The sequence below is a fragment of the Schistocerca gregaria genome, chromosome 2, assembly GCF_023897955.1.
Source record: "Schistocerca gregaria isolate iqSchGreg1 chromosome 2, iqSchGreg1.2, whole genome shotgun sequence".
Taxonomy (NCBI): domain Eukaryota; kingdom Metazoa; phylum Arthropoda; class Insecta; order Orthoptera; family Acrididae; genus Schistocerca; species Schistocerca gregaria.
The window spans coordinates 1002270657-1002288073 of NC_064921.1; the positions used below are offsets into that span (position 1 = coordinate 1002270657).

The 17417-nt window shown below is 42.1% G+C and overlaps 1 protein-coding gene across 7 annotated transcripts in view; it reads right to left on the reverse strand.

Moving 5' to 3' along the window:
• Nucleotides 1-17417, reverse strand: part of LOC126335504 (uncharacterized) — a 141184-nt gene that overhangs the window by 84435 nt on the left and 39332 nt on the right. For all 7 annotated transcript variants that reach the window (XM_049998851.1, XM_049998852.1, XM_049998855.1 and 4 more), the window contains exon 4: nucleotides 2958-3325. In XM_049998851.1, coding sequence (XP_049854808.1) covers nucleotides 2958-3325 — 368 coding nt within the window. The remainder of the gene's footprint in view (nucleotides 1-2957; nucleotides 3326-17417) is intronic.

Sequence of the window (17417 nt, forward strand, 5' to 3'; positions counted from 1 at the left end):
ACCAAGAATGTTAGAGGAGGCTGATTGGTGAGGCCGAAGACCGACTGCGGTTTGTGTGGCCAAGACGTGTTAAATCGGATGATTCTTTTTGATATGCCCAGTATTATAGATCACTTCTGCTACCATTATTGTGACTTCCGCTTTCTCCACTCATTGGGCACAGTTTTCCGTTCAAGGGATGTATGATATATTATAGTTAAAATGGGAGATAATTCTGCTGCATATTCTGTATTCAATCTGACACAGGGACAATTGAGCCCTGCAGACATGATTAATTTTAGTAATTTCAGCCATAATTTCAGCCATTGACACTAACATCTATGTCACTCATCTTCACAGTGGTGCGAAAATTAAGAATGAAGCAGTACTTCTGTATCTTTCTACCTTCCTTTGTAAAGGAACATTTCAAAATGGAGTTCGGCATTTTTGCTTTCAGTTTACTACACTCAATTTTTAGTTCTTGTGTCATCCAGGAGTATCTGGACAATAACCATGGTGCCAGTGGAAGCATTTACTTACAACCAGCCATCCTTTCCTGCCCAAGAGACTGTTAGTTGCAAAAGCTAGAGCACTGTGTGTGTGTGTGTGTGTGTGTGTGTGTGTGTGTATTGCCAGTATTGACATTTCTCATGAAGTTACAGACTGGCAGCAATTCTGTCACATAAATTTATAGTATCTAATATTGGGGTCATTTAAGGGATATAACACCAACAGTTAATCAAACTAACGACACCATAAAATGTGAACAAGTACTGCAATATTGTATAATTGCCTTGAATTTTACAATTTTGTACATACCTTCCTATGTGATTCAATAAATAGGCATCAGAGACAATTCTGCAGTCAGTTACAACCAAGTCACAGCCTATAGCAGTTATTTGCATTGAATCACAGTACACCATGCTGTGCTGATTAGCGTTAAAATACTCTCAGTTGGCAGAAGAACGTGATGGCTACTTACAATAGTGATACCTCATTTTTGTTTGCCTTCACCGCCAACAGCACTGCTACTAGTTTTTGCATATAAGGCAGCATTCACCACACTCAGCAGACACGATACATACTCTCTGCTGGTGCCAGCTCCAGCAGAGTGTCAGCTCAACAAAGCTTGGCAACATTAGTGTCTCACCTGAAGATTACAGCCAAGTGGACTGTTGAAATACTGTGTCAACTTGACTTGAAGAGCCAGCTGCAAACCTGAGAAGAGTACCACATGGAATTTCTGAAATTGGAGGTACTAGCAAGAGACTGTCACCAAGTGTAGTGTCTGCACAATAATGGCAACTGCCTGTATCCACAGCAAGCAGGAAATATGAGATAACATTTACAAAGATGGGTTCTGCACAACTCATTATTTCGCCACTGTACTCATCCTTTGCAAAGAGCAGAATTCTTCAACATAATACAAAAGTGTGCATTTATTTTGATGAGTGCCTAATGAATTCTGTATTACAAAAGGCTGAGAATATTTTGTGATGTTACCTGTTTGCTGTTTGTCTCATGCTCTTCACACAACATACTTCAGCTATGCTCCCCTGTAAATTGTTAAAGCTGGGCATGCTCCAAATGGGAAACCAGTTTCTGTTTTAAATCTTTCTCCAAAATTTGATATTCACAGACCTCTCTAGTTCTCTCTAGACTGGGGAATGTGTGGTACATTTCCCTTCAGTGACTCAATGACAAGATAGTTGTAATTTGGAACTACCAAGAGAATCGTGAATACAAGATTGAATGAACATAAAAGTTTTTGTCGACTAGGAAAAACAGAAAAATCAGCAGTAGCAGAGCATGACCTCCAGTCAGGAATTTGTGAAGTTTTCAAAAGCCAAAATTTTATCTACTATTATAAACTATTATCCATAACTATACAGAGTAGCCATCGAAATATATAAGCATGAAGATACCTGTAACAGAAAAGAAGAAGCCATGAAACCCAATGTTATATGGATGGTGGCTCTGTAGAATCAATAGATAAGTTTTTATTCTTGACAGGTGACAATTGATTGTTAAGTTTTATCTCTGCTCATCATGTGTAAACTCAACCAAGTCCACTTTGCTCTCTGATGCCCGAATCATCAATCGGAAGACTCAGAGTTGCCAGGAGCACCTCTGAAGAAGTCTAGTGCAAGACGTCCAGTGCAGTTCTGGACAGAACATCAGGAACTCAAAAGTTTCTCTGACCAAGGTCATACAGCCCACAAGACTCATCAGTAACAATAGCAAGATAGCCAATATAAGATATGCACTAACATAAAAATCAATTCATGTTATAAAATGCAACTAACAACAAGACACTGTTGGCTTAAGCATCATAAGGTTAATTTCTTCTTGATATTACACTGCTTTCATGATTTCACACATGCTCAACATTCTTAGTAGTTTAGGCTCATCAGTAAATGTAACAAATCACTATAGGTGAAGTCTTACAGATGATCACAATGTTGAAAACTATAAAGCAATCCTAAAATCCACAAGGTAGGAAAAGACAGATTGCTACTTACCATAAAGGAGTCACATCACGTTGCAGACAGGCTCAACTAAAAGACACTTACATAAAGCTTCTAGCCACAGCCTTCATCAGTGAAAGAAAAATTCCTTTTACTGATGAAGGCTGTGGCCAAAAGCTTCATGTATCTTTTAATTGTGCTTGTCTGCAACTTGATGAGTCTTCTTTACAGTAAGTAGCAAGCTGTCTTTTCCTACATTGTTGATACTCCTACCTGGAGTTCCCATTGTTTAACTAATCCCAAAAGCCGCTATAACAGACAAGAACAATGAGTTCAACCTTTCTGGACTTCCCAAAGATGAAGCTCTTATTCGTAGGCTAAAACTGACATTGGCAACCTTTTTTATATTTCCTGTTAGTGAGACCACTGGATGATTTTTTTTTCTTTCACACACGCACATGCATACACACTCAACACACACACACATTGCTAAAATTATGTTTAACCTACCTTCCATATTTGGGAACGTCTTGAAAGGGGTAACAACTCTTTGCCTTTATCTTAACTTTTTTCAACTTTGGGAGTGGCGGACATGGTGGCCACATATGCACATCAGTAACACTCCTGTCTCTGCTTTTTGCTTTTTCATCCTCCTCTGAGGTGAGTTCATCTACTGAGTTATCTTCATCAGGGTCCTCATTTCCATACTCTTCTGCATCAGACACTGCTTGAACTCCATATTCTGCAGCTTCCACCCATAAAGAATCATCAGAATCTTCATTAAGTGGAAATTCTGGAGCAGTTGCTGATCCTGGAAGGCTCTCAGTTTTGATGTTCATCGCAACTCCTGCTTTCCTTCCTTTCTGTGCACGAATTTCCTAAAATGACAGATAAATAAGATGATACTTGGTAAACTGACACACTATTTGCTACATTACATCTGTACACTGCCTACCTATCGCCAAGCAAAAGATTTCAACAAGGTGGGCATAAAGGTAATAAATTCTTATATGTTGGACTGGAGACTGAATTCACTTCATGGAAGAACATGTGGTTCATCCACAAAATAATAACAACGTTTACTGTTTATGCAACTGTGCACCCCCCACTATTTTTCCCCCTCTACAACTGAGGCACTTGGGCCTACCATAGTGTGAGACCAGTTCACCCCCCCCCCCCCCCCCCCCAGGCTGAGTATTCACATCCTAATATGAAACACAAATTTGCAGATTGCCTCATGGTCTTAAACTTTAGTAATCTGGCAGAAAATGTAAACACCACAAAAAAGTGTAAACTTTCACACCTGAAATGTTCCAATTATTAAAATTTTCTGTGGTTAAATTGATTTTCTTGATCAAGACAATGTTTTATTTCTCATGGTAGGTGTGGCACTGAGGTAAAGTTCCACCAGGTCGTGCCATTATATGAATACCTACCATTCTAAATGTGCTAAGTACCATATTCTTCAAAACCAATTTTATTCATTCTAAAGACGCTACAATCATGTGAGTATATTAAACTAAAAGTGCTTCATCGTATGACAAAGGTAAAGAATCATAACAATGACAAACAGAAAGCTCTGATGGCAGCTCCACGGCCTTCTTCATTCTTAATGTGCTTGGCAATCGGCATTGAATTACAGCAGTTTGACAAGTGAACATAATAATTGCCACATAGTTTGTCATGTTATGGAAGTAACACTTATAGCCTACATTAGCACCTGATCTGCTGTTTGTAAGGTCATGTTCTCCTTACACCAGCTTTCAAATCACAAATTCTGTGTTCATGCTCATGACAACAGTGAGGCAATAACATAACTGTGGCATAAGGGTGAAGGATCAATGGAACTAACAACTTAGTATCATATGTGACGGTAAGCTTTCCCGGCATAAACTATAGATGAAGGTTTTTCGGGTCTTAAACCGGATGGTAGCGTTGATATCTCACAACGCTACCACCCGGCTGGAGACCCGAGAAATCTTCATCAACTTAGTATCATGTCTGTTCCACGTTCTGAACTGCACTAAAAATACTGTCAATGCATCTGGTAACAAAAGGAAACTTGTGATTTGGAGTGACAACGGCAGTGAACAAAACAAAAACTGTGTACTTATATACAAGGTGTGATCAAAAAGTAACGGAAATTTTTGTTTTTCTTAAAGAATATTTATTTATTCTCAACATCAACTTCGTCCCCTTCAAAGTAATCCCTCTCAGATATTATACACCTGTGCCAGTGCTTTTACCGATCTTGCAGGCCTTTCTGGAACTCACTTTTCATTATGGTTTTCAGCTCCTTCAGCAATTCTGTCTCACCAATGGTAGCCAAACGACATCCTTTCATGGATCTCACTATTGTCATCAGTAATTGGTGTACTAGGACATCCAGAGTAATTGTAGTCTTCAACATCTTCTCGATCCTTTTCGGTACATTTATGCCACTCGTAAACTCTAGGCTTACTCATAATAAATGCACCAAAAAGCAGTCAACATTTCTAATGAAGTGCTGCATTTTATTCCATTTTTCAAACAAAATTTAATGCAAATTCTTAGATCCATGTTTTTTGAAAGTAAAAATTCACCGAGCAGTCGGAAACACTTATAACGTTTTTGGCTGTTGACAATAAACTGAATATTCGAAACTGCTGAAAATGTACATCATGAACATGTTTACCAACAAGATAAAGAAAAAGTTTGAAAATCAGATGTGCAAAGTATGCGAAATTAAAAAGATTGCATTATTATTTGGTCACACATCCTACAAGTATGTGTTCACAGTGTCCTGAGGCCCTGGGGTCTATCTGATTGCATATGACGTAAGTATCTGGTTTCAGACCACAGTTTCCAATCTTGTGGCACAAATTTTGTCTTGACAGAAAAACACAAGATGGTAGTTAAAGTGTTATGTATCTTTACCATTGAACACACTCAGAATGGATGAAAAGGACTTTACTTACTTCTGGACTACTGCTGACGACATCATCAAAGCAACAAAGCTACAAATCAGTTTTGCTGCACAAATTAAAATCACGTCATCTGGAATAGTGCACATCAAAAGAATATTCAGTGGGACTCAATGGCCAAAAAGTGTAAACATCCTCAAGAAAAACAAAATTGCTGGAGATTTCTTTCTAATACAATTTTCAGCAATGCAAAATATTTCACATTGTCTACTAGAAAAACGGACTTCCCTGCTATGGTACCCTTTATATCACATCAACATTTGCTGTTTGTAACTGATTTGTTTAGGGATATTGCAAGCTAACGATTTTTGTTTTGTATTGCTGCTGTGTTGCAGGGGCAAAAGTCTGGATGATTGATTGAACTAGCCTTGTAACATCAAGCAAAACAGCACTGCTGTGCTGGTATTGCAAAAGGCTGAAAGCAAGGGGAAAACTACAGCTGTAATTTTTCCAGAGGGCGTGCAGCTTTACTCTATGATTAAATGATGATGGTGTCCTCTTGGGTAAAACATTCCAGAAGTAAAACAGCCACCATTCAGATCTTCGGGCGGGGACTACTCAGAAGCATGTCATTATCTGGAGATAGAAAACTGGCGTTCTACAAATCGGAGCGTGGAATGTCAGATCCCTTAATCATGCTGGTAAGTTAGAAAACTTAAAAAGGGAAATGGATATGTTACAGTTAGATAGAGCGGAAATTAGTAAAGTTCGTTGACAGGAGGAACAGGACTTCTGGTCAGGTGACTACAGGGTTATAAATACAAAATCAAATAAGGGTAATGCAGAAGTAGGTTTAATAACGAATAAAAAAGTGGGAACATCGATGAGCTATGTTACGCCTTCTGCACTACTTGTTAGCAGCAGACACAGTGGTTGTGCCAAAGACTGAGACGGCGTGGAGTTTTACAATTATTTATTGAACTTTCTTTACAATTTCTTCCTCATCGTCATTGCCCAGCCCTGCAGATACCTCCGCCTGGCTGCTGCTGTGTAGATTCTCCGACAATGCTCGCAACGCACACTGCTGATCGCACTCATGAGCCTCAGGCCACCAGAGCTCTGCTGAAATCAGGATGCCCTGTGGTTGAGATGAACTCGTCGCCGCTCGGCATCTCAGTACAGCATGCCACGGAGCCGCATGCCGTGAGGTCAGCTGCCGACGCCTGCTGCACCGGCAGCTGGGAAGCTGTCAGTCGCGATGTCAGCGAGGTCCCGTCATGGACAGACCACGCGCCGTGGGGCAGGGTTGCCGTGGAGTCCAGGCGTCAGTCCCCAGTGGCGCCTGTGCCCAAGACCGCACTGCAGCCAGTCCTGCTGGAAGTTCTCACTGTAGTTAGTCAGAGATGGTGCCGACCAGACTGCTTCCTAATGGCTTCTGTCTGTTGCTGCCTGCGTTCCACTACTTATATCTGGCAGGAGGAGGTTTTTTACCCTCGGTGGTAGCTTTTTGTTATTACTGCCGCAGTATATTGCAGTGTAACTTAGCGTGCTGGACTCACTTCCCCTTACTCAGCACTCTCCAGGCTTTGCTCGGTGCTCGGTCTGTGTGCGTCCTTGCGTCAGTCTGTTGGTAGACTGCTGCTGCCAGCAAGGCTATCTGTGCCTGCTTACTTCGCAACGCCTCGGTAGCCGACGTGGCCTCTGTTTTGCCATTTTCCACTGCGTGAAGCAACTCTTACTACATGTGGCCGCAACACTGCCTCCTTCTAAAATTTAAATTCGTCCCTGAATTTACCCTATACGTTAACTCTAGTTCTATCCTATATTCTACTTCTTGCCTATATACATCCAGATTGCCCTGACTCATGCCCTACTGGTAATCCATTCTACAGGAATCTCATGGAGTGGTCTTACATTAACATGCTGAATCCTTCGTTTTAATGAGACATATACCACACCGATAAATACAATCAACACGGTAATAGTAATGGTTGAAATACCAATCGTCACTATGCTACGTTTCCGCCTGCTATCGTACTCCCCCACATGCATTAATAATTGCTGCATTGAAATTTGACCTTTCTCCAAATCCACTAGTTTATCTATCATTTGCAATAGTGTAGCATCCAAGGTGTTGTTAATATACTTCAAATTTTCTCCTGGAGTGATGCTGAATGACACATCTGACCAGTACAACGTCAGATGAGTTGGTGACTCTCGTGACTGTCACTGGTAAGCTGAAACAATCCCCTACTATATAACAATTTGTCCCGTTGATTAGCAAATCACTGTCCCGTAATTCCATCTCCGTGGTTGCTGACCAATTCTCATTGCCATAACACTTGCCTGATATCCTCTCCGTAGTGAATACTGAACACAACCAACGCCTCCTAACTTGCTGAAAATGTGGCGTAGGCTTCACTATTATTCTCAAACACTCCGGAGCTTCTGCTTCTGCCCTAAATAACTGGAGCCCACACGACCTCTTGCCCGTAAAAACAACCCGTGCTGGACAAATTGAAACTGACTACGTTAGACATCTACTCAACTCTAAACTCGACATAGTAGCACGAGTATCCCCTCCTTAGAAATTAATAAAACCTCCTGTGTCCTGAACTGTACGCCCTTTCCCATGCACTCCCATCTGACCGGATAAGGATGCACTGTGTAACAGAGATACTGTCTCCCCACACTAGTTACTGGAAATCTGACCTCTATATACATCTTAACTAGATACGTTGTTAACTTAATCCTAGACATGTGATAAAAAAGTGACATACTTGCTTGAATTATCAGCACTACGTGCTCTTCCCCCTCTGGAAACTCTCCCTCTATCTGCTTCAGACTCCGTCTGAATTTTTCTGGTGACATCAACATCACACTCACCTGCCCGTGCAATGCATGATCTACTGCCTCTCGTGTTACCTTGTATAACTCTCTGCCATACTTCCTTAATGGTTTTCACAAATTGCCTTACATGCTCGCCTTGCGCTCCCAGCGTTGGACGAAGCATGTCAAAAGGTGATGGCTTCTTCTGCCCATACACCACTTCATACGGCGACAATCCTGTCGACATATGTACCTTACTATTATATGCACTGGTTATGAATTACAAGTACACCGGTGTGTTGACTATTTACATAGTGACTGAAGATCTTAGCGATCGTGCGATGCGCTCTCTCTGTTCGTCAGAAAACATAAAACTGGTGATAACAATAGGATGTTATTGAAAATATATAATGCTATAGCTTTACATTGTTGCCACATTTCTGATAAGGTGCATTAACAAATCTCCCTTCTCACTTCATATTCCCATCACATATACTCAAACAAATAATTATTGTACACAATTGTACACTATCTAGTACGGTGCAGCAATCTCCTTATTGACAACTGGGTGCCTTCACTACATCTGAATCAGTAAATGTTAAAGAGGCAGTAGTTCACTGAGGTCAACTTTAAGTAGAACAAACAAAACTGTCTCATTCTGAAAATATTAGCAAATTTTGCAATTGGGCAGTACGTATCAGTGGAATCAGCATTCAGACTGACACCTGATGAGAAAACATAATTTTAATTCAACCTCTCTATTTTACGAATGTTTTTAAAGGTCGAGGACTACTGCCCTTTTGACATGCCACATAGAAATCAAGTCAATTGTCTTTCGTTTTTCTGATGAATTATGAGAAAGCAAAGGATTTTTTATGACAAACCAACATTTCTCAAGTGAAATGAAATATTTCTTAAATAAAAATACATTTAAAAGTAAAAGAGACACCTCAAGGCAAAACCATTCAAGAAACAGTATCGTCGTTTGATCAATGTATTCACATGGTTGGCCATCTCAATTGGGCCATCAGAAATCGATTTCCTCAAACAGTTTTTTGGCTTCCTCTGGGTGATGTACTCCAGGGGTGTTTTAATCTCTAATAGACAGACAAATGATCTGGTCGCTGGGAGTTTTCTTGGTGAGGATGAAGATGTGTTTTTCCTCTGAACTGAAATCATGAGCTTCAACAACAGCTTTTGAGTCAGATCTGTACATGAAATGAGAAAATCACCAGATCGAAAATTTCACCTGCACAAATCTTGCCTTCTTCCACATTTTCCCTGTGCAAAATCTTTTACGATTGTTGAGTCGTGAGCCTCAGTGACCATGAATTTCATTGAATGGCTGCTGCTCAAACTCAATTCAGACAATGCTGCCACGCGACCGTGCCGTCTCTCGCATGTTAAAGGGGCCATTGCCCAGACAACTGCCCTTTAAACTTACCTAACCTTGGAAACTCAAACTTGCCAGCCACTGCTATGCCTTCACAAACTGGTGGACAACGTTCCTTAAGCATGAAATGATGCAACTGCCCATGATGGTCCCAAAAAGCAAAAAAATTAAAATTGAATAAACATGCACTACTGAGCTTTTAATATTCACCAAGCGGCGGCGCGGTTTCGTTCGTCCATTACCTGCACCTACCTGTGAACTTGTTGCAGCAAACTGTGCAACTCGCACAAGGCTGCATAAAACATAACTATTCTAAGAACCGGGAAAAAGGTCTTAATTTTGAATGAAAGGGGGAAATACTGGCAGAACTTTGGTATATTCTGAATCTTGAGATGTACACATTCGCTGCCAAGTCCTTGCTAATCTTAACACAGTTGTACACAAACCCTTTTGTTCATGTTAGCTAGTTTATGGTAATGTATTTCCCAAAATCGTAACACATACTAAGCACAAATTGTTCTTAAATGAAAATGCTCACCATACTATTAAGTTTATCAGTGTCTAATGCACTCTAGTTTTTTGTCACCGATCTGCTCAATAAGCCACGTGGGATTACTGTCTTTTCTCATTTACAAAATTACTTTAAAAAATCCATACTTTCAAAAAAAAAAAAAAACCAACACATATCAGAATAAATATGCCTTCACTTTTAAACACTTCTGAAACATGTAGCATAACTAAAACCAGCAATTTACAAGTTCCTTCAGAGCTCATACTACACACGACCGTACCATTGAAAGACTGCGCTCCGACTCCCTTAGACTGCTGTAAGCATTCTATATCTCCAAAAGAAAAGATGCGCGAAGAATACTCCGTTCTGATTGGTCAGTTTTCTTTAAGGTCAATAGAAAAACATCATTCTCCCATGTTAGTCCATGCTTTTCATTACCAACCAACCAATCAACAAACAACACACTTCCAAACTGTACCTTTTCCCGAAATAAATATTTAACACTCTGATATTTTGTTTACACTTTACATAATCAACTATTTTTATTTGCACTCAAATTAGCTTTCCTTTTACCATAAACTTACTTAACATATTATGATACAAAAATTCCCGTTGTCTGCATTCACACTGTCTTAAAACTTTCTCACACTAGTCCATACAGCATTCATCAGTTTGCCGCCACGGTAGCTCAGCGTGTTTGGTCAGAGGGTTAGCAGCCCTCTGTAATAAAAAAAAATGAGTTAATTGATCAACAACGAACTTAAACGGATGTCTTACGACGTCCGCCCCGAGCAGTAGCAACGAACGAAAGCGAACAAAACGAAATTAAAAAAAAAAAAAAAAATCAGTAGGACAATGATCTACACATTTACTTTAGACCACATTCACAGGTAATTCACACTACTAAAAGCATATACAAAACTGTACAAACATAAATAAACAAAAAAAATTCAAGAAATAAACAATTCACAAAAACATTTTCTTGGCCCGTTTCTTGAATGTCTCGGTGCACTACGGGAGTCTGGTAGCCAAAATTCTTGACTACATTATAGTTCTTTCTGTTTAGTCCTGTCTGCTACTATCCTCTAGCAGATGAAAATTAGAACTACGTACTGGCCCTGCTTCAGACCATCTGTCACTGGACACAAGAGTCATTCTTCCAATACACAGGTGATAGACAGGAGCGTTTTAAGGCAACCAATTCATTTGTAAATGCACCCATTTTGGCGTCCTTGAAAGTCACTTTGTGATTCATAGTCACGTGCTTAAATCCTACAAACACTTACCTGATCTGAAACAGTGAGACATACCTACGGTTCACAGAAGGATACATTCTTTTATGACACTAAGTAGCACTTTCTTTGTATGCCTGGGAACATTTTTTAAAAAAACTGTGAGCTCTCTTTCTACTCCCCTGAACACCCACCTTCCTTTCACTTTATCTCATCTCCAACTAAACTGTCACCTTCCGACCTAACCTAGACCACAGACTACAGTACATGTCATTGTCATCTCAACATTCATTTCATATTACATTCGTTGGCTTCACCAACTCACAACCAAATTGGCTCCTTACAGCTTAATCTAGTCTTCAGGCTACACTACAGGCCATTCTGTCATCTCAAAGTACAATTCATACTAGGGCATGGAAGCACAACTTCAAACAGCCTTTATAGTGATGACCAGTTTCAGCAAACCACGGTGCCATCATCAGATCTGCTGCACTACATATCACCAAATATTGACCAAATGCATCTAATATCATACCATGGAACAATACTTCATGAACATGAGAACAGCACTATACCAGCAAGTCAAGCATGAAATAACTATTACATAAAACAACACAAATATAACACTGATTATACAAGCTAATGTTTGTACATGAGGATGTGATGGGAAATGGTACAAGAGATCTGGTTGTGACTAGGTCAGGGGGGTAGTGTCTGTCTGTGTGGGCCTTGGTGAGATCCTCAGCATACTGAGCAAGGGAGTTCTTGCCACTGCAGATATGCTGCCCTCGGGCGGCAAAGCTCCCATGCAGTATCAGTATGCTGAGAGTCTCACCAAGGACTCCACAGACAGGCACTACCCCCCCCCCCCCCCCCCCCCGGATCTAGTCAACAATAGATCTCCCATGCCATTTTCCCTTACACCCCCAATCGCCTCTTCCACCCCCAAGAAAAAGCCACAAAGGAATGCCCCTTCATCACCCACTACCAGCCTGGACTGGAAAAACTGAACCATATCCTTCAGTAGAGCTTTGATTACCTATCTTCATGCCCTGAAATCAGGAACATCCTACCCAAGATCCTTCCCAACCCTCCTAAAGATGTTTTTTATTATTATGGTTTTAGGGTGCAAAACAGCTATGGTTATAAGCGCCCATCCAGGAATTTAAATCATCAGCCATGGGAGCAAACTCAAGAAGGAAGGAAACTAAAAATGGAAGGAAATCTTAGAAAAGTGGTATTGAAGAGGGGTTGTTTTCCCCAAAAAGAGCTCCAAATGACCGATGCCATCTAACTAACACTTATAAACTCAAGGATGCAATCGGCTGAGCGCGCATCATCTGCCAGGGGCACTGAAGTAAAAGGTGTCTCATCGTCCACAACTGCAAGCACTGGGGACAAAGCAGGGAAGGATTGCCACTTAACAGATGTTGATGGCTAAAAAGACAGTGCCCAATTCAGAATCTAGTTAAAATTACCTCCTCCTGACGATGAGACCAGGGGGAACAGGTCCAAGCACAGGAAAGAGATTTTATGTCCCATAATTTATTATCCTGAAGTGGAGACCAATGTGTTTGCCATAAAAGAGCAACACAACAAAATAAAATGCTCTGTAGGTCAACAAAGGGAACCATGCAAACAATGGGCTGAGGAAGAGGTACAGCAGCCTCTGCTGCTACATCTGCTGCCTTGTTTCCACATATATCAACATGCCCTGGGATCCACAGGAATGCCACAAAGATGCCCCCCAAGAGGAGCATGTGGAGGCAGTCCTGAATCCGGTGGGCCAAAGGGTGGATGGTATAAAGAGCTTGCAGGTTGAGAAGAGAGCTGAGCAAATCCAAGCATATAATATACTGGATCCGCTAATGGCAACGGATGTTTTGGGCAGCCTGGAGAACAGCATAAAGCTCCGCAGAAAAAACCGAACACTGGTTGGGAAGCCGAAATCTAATAGGGTTGTTGTCAATAATATAGGCACTACTGACACCAAAGGAGGTCTTGGAGCCATTAGTGTAAATAAATGTGGCAACCTCCATTTGTGCGTGTAGAGCAACAAATGCCTGACAATAAACTATGAGGGGGAGGGAGGGGGGACGGGCGGTACTACCCTTAGGAATCTGACAAAGATCACGGAGAAGGCAGGTTTGGGGGCGAAGCTAAGGTGGCGTTGAACCCCCATTTGTCAAGCAAGTTTTAGGAAATTGGAAGGAAAGTGGATGTAGTAGTTGACGGAAGCAGACTCCCAGTGATAGTAGAGAGGAAGGGCTGTCTGCATATCCTAAATCCAAGAAGGCATAAAAAAAGGGGGGCATGGGTCAGATGAGGAGGCATGGAGGACAGATGACTAGCGTAACGACTCAGAAGAACAGCTTGCTGATTGGACAGCAGAGGTTCAGCATATTCAGCGTAAAGGCTCTCTACGGGGATAGTGTAGGTCCAGATGCTAAACGCAGTCCACAGTGATGGACAGAATCTAGACGCCGAAGAATAGACGGCCGTGCAGAGGACTAAATTATGCTTCCATAGCCCAATTTCATGAGACATTGGGAAGGAGCCCTTCCATAATTGGATTTATGGTGATGGAAAACAGTACATCAATGAGCAAGGAGCCCTGGGGCACACCATTTTCTTGGGAGAAAGTAGAGGTAGTCGACCTCAAATGAGAACAGTGTGTAGAGGATGCCTGTCCTCGAACAAGTATTGTAGGCCCTATCCATATCAAAAAATATAGCTACTATTTGGCGTTTCCTGAGAAAATTGTTCATGATATATGTGGAGAGAGCAACAAGATGCTCAACTGCGGAACAATGTTTTCGGAAACCTCATTGAGCAGGTGTTAAAAGGTTTTGGGACTCCAGCCACCAACCTAAACGGCAATTTACCGTACGCTCCAAAACCTTACATACACTACTCATGAGAGAGATTTGGCGATAGCTAGAGGGAACATGTTTGTCCTTTCCAGGTTTCGAAACAGGGATGACAATAGTTTCCCGGCTTCTTCTGGGAAAGGTACGGTTGGTTCAAATTCGATTATAAAGACTAGGGTATGATAAATGCAGCAACATTTGGAAGTGGATGCCATCTGGTCCTGGGGCAGAAGAGCGAGAAGAAGAGAGTGCATGTTGGAATTCCCACGTAGAAAAAATGGTATTATAGTTTTCGCAATTTTGAGAGGAGAAAGCAAGAGGTCACACTTCCGCTCCTTGTTTCTTCAGGAGAAAGGCTAGTGAGTAATTTGAACAGCTCAAAATCTCAAGTGTTGACCCAATGAGTTAGAAATTGCAACTGGGTCCACTACAGTATCTTGCGCGACAGTTAGCTCAGAGATCAGGGAAAAACTAGACATGCTGGATAACCGTCGAATTCGACTCCAAACTACGCATGAGGAGGCGGAGGTGTTAAAGGAGCTGGTAAAGAAATCTGAGCTTATCTTCTTGCTATCACATATGACGCGACGGCATTACGCATATAACTGCTTATAGTGGATACAGTTGGCCAACCAAGGATGATGGAGGAAAGCATGAAGATCACGTCTCCGCTTACGTACTGCGTCATGGCACACCTTGTTCCACCAAGGAACTTAGGGGGAGGAGGGGGGGGGGGGGGGGGGGGGGGGGCAAAGTGAAGGTACACGGTATTGAACATTCCATGACTGTAAGAATAACTTCTGTAACTTGAGTAACCTGATCATCGATGCTAGGAAATTGACGGTCATCAAATGTTGCTAGAGAGGAGAAAAGTGTTCAATCCTTTAGGGGAAAACTTCCAGCATCTTGGGCGCATGGGCAGTTGTGGCTTGTGATTCATGTATACATTCATATTGTATACTGTAGACTCAGCAGTATTTGGCTTGTAATGCGGCAACTACATATCCTAGCCCCTAGACAACGAAACCATCCAAAACCTTTAATAATTCAACTCTGAGTCTTAGGGAACGTAGTTGAGCTCCACCTCACATGTTTTTATTTGAAAGCCCGCAGGCTGTAACCGAAGGACACACGGGAAATGGTCACTAAAGTGTGTATCAGCAAGAGCGAACCACTCAAAGCACCAAGCTAGCCGAACAGTACCAACCGAAAGGTCCAAATGAGAGTAGTTTGACATGGAGGCAGACAAAAATGTAGGTTCCCCAGTGCTGAGGCAAACACGATCCACTTGGTGGAAGAGGTCAATCAATAGGGAGCCTCTCAGACAAAAATGCGCATATCCCCAAAGCGAGTGGTGGGTGTTGGAGTCCCCAACCAGCAAACAGAGGGGTGGGAGATGACCAAGGTGCTGAAGGAGATTGGCTCTTGCCATTGGTGTGGACGACGGAGCATATATGGTACAAAGAGAGGTGTATCCAGAAAGGGAAAGACCCACAGCAACAGCTTGAAAGGAACTGTATAAGGGGTCTGGGTGATAATGGATAGTCTCATGAAGAAGAGTCAGGGGACGTAGCTCTGTTTCCTGAAGACAAATAGTGACCGAGAAGTAGAATCTTAAGAGGATCGACAGCTCATCTTGATTGGAGCAAATTCTGCAGATATTCCAATGAATAATTGACAAAGGGTGGATAAAAAAGGGAAAAATCTCACCACGGTTGCTGTCAACTCAGCGGCTGCTGAGAGCCGGTGGCCAACAGTGTGGAATAGCATTCATCCAGAGGCAGAAGAACCTGAACCACAGGTTGTTTGGGGGCAGCACCTGCCGCCAGTGAGCAGCTGGTTGATTGGCTGCCAGCAGTGCATTTTGGCAACACAGCAGACGGCGACTACTGCTGGGTGGTGCTGTACAAGAGACACGTCATGGCACAGGAGGAGAGGAACTGGGTTTCTTATGAGCTTTCTTGGAAACAAGACGTTGAGATGAAGGAGGAGTTGAGGGTTGTGAGGTCTGGTCACGTAAAATAACTTCATGAGTAGGCTCTCTTTTGGAAGTCCGGGCATCCAATTTTGGGGCCTGTGATTTAGCAGGAGCCGGTGAAAGTCGAGCCTTAGAGTGAGCAGGTGAAAGTGGGGAGGTTGTTGAATGGGCGATCTTTGGGCTGGCCAATCTGACGACGATGGCGCTAAAGGTGAGACAGCAAGTCTGTGTGGCCACCTTCTCAGTAGGTCGAGGAGAGGCGAGGACAGTGCTATATATACATTCTGGGAGCACAGTGGGCTTTCTACTGGTGAATAACTTACGAGCAGCGAAGGTAGACACCTTTTCCTTCCCGCGGATTTCCTGAGTAATACATTCATCTTTAGAAATAGGGCAATCTCTTAGAGGAAGCAATGTGACCGCGCATACAGTTGATGCAACGAGGGGATGGGGGAGGACAACCACCCTCATAGGCATCACTGCCACAGGTAACACTTTTGGTCAGACTGGAACACGACTGGCAGGTATGATTAAATCTCAGACACTGATAGCAACGCGCAGGGTTGGGGATGTAAGGGCAAACTGAAATTATCTCATAGCCTGTTTTAATGTTTGCTGGAAACTGAACTCAGTCAAACATCAAGAAGAGTGTGCGGGTTGGTAACAATTTCTGTTCAACCCTTTTCATTACTCAATATACGACCGTTACTCCCTGATCGGACAGGTAATTTTGAATGCCCTCATTTGATAATGTGTTAGGTGATCTTGTATAAACCACCTCAAGTGATGAGTTTAAATTACAGTGTGCTTCCACCCGGACAGGGAAGGTGTTAGTTCAAAATAATGTGTGTGCCTGGAGAGCACTATCTGTTCCTAACAATAATGTGCCATTTCGTAACCTGGAACAAGACTTTACAAGACCTGCAATTGCATTAACACTTTTCTGAATAATGAAAGGTTTTACTGTTGAGAAGTCCTGACCTTCATCAAACCAAGAAAGAACTAGGAACTTTGGCAATGAAGGAAGAATTTTCTGTGGCTGAGACTCATCTATCTTTGTCTTGTGGGAGAAGCTGTAGAAATATCCCCCATGATTACCAACATCTCTGATGGCACGCTACTTCCTAGTGGGGGCCCTCTCTGAGGGCACCCCCGCCTTATGTAAATGTCCACACCTCAGGTCACACCTCCCAAGAAATGGACAGAGGGACCAATCGGCATGTTTGGAAGGTACCAGCTTGGGTAATCAACCCT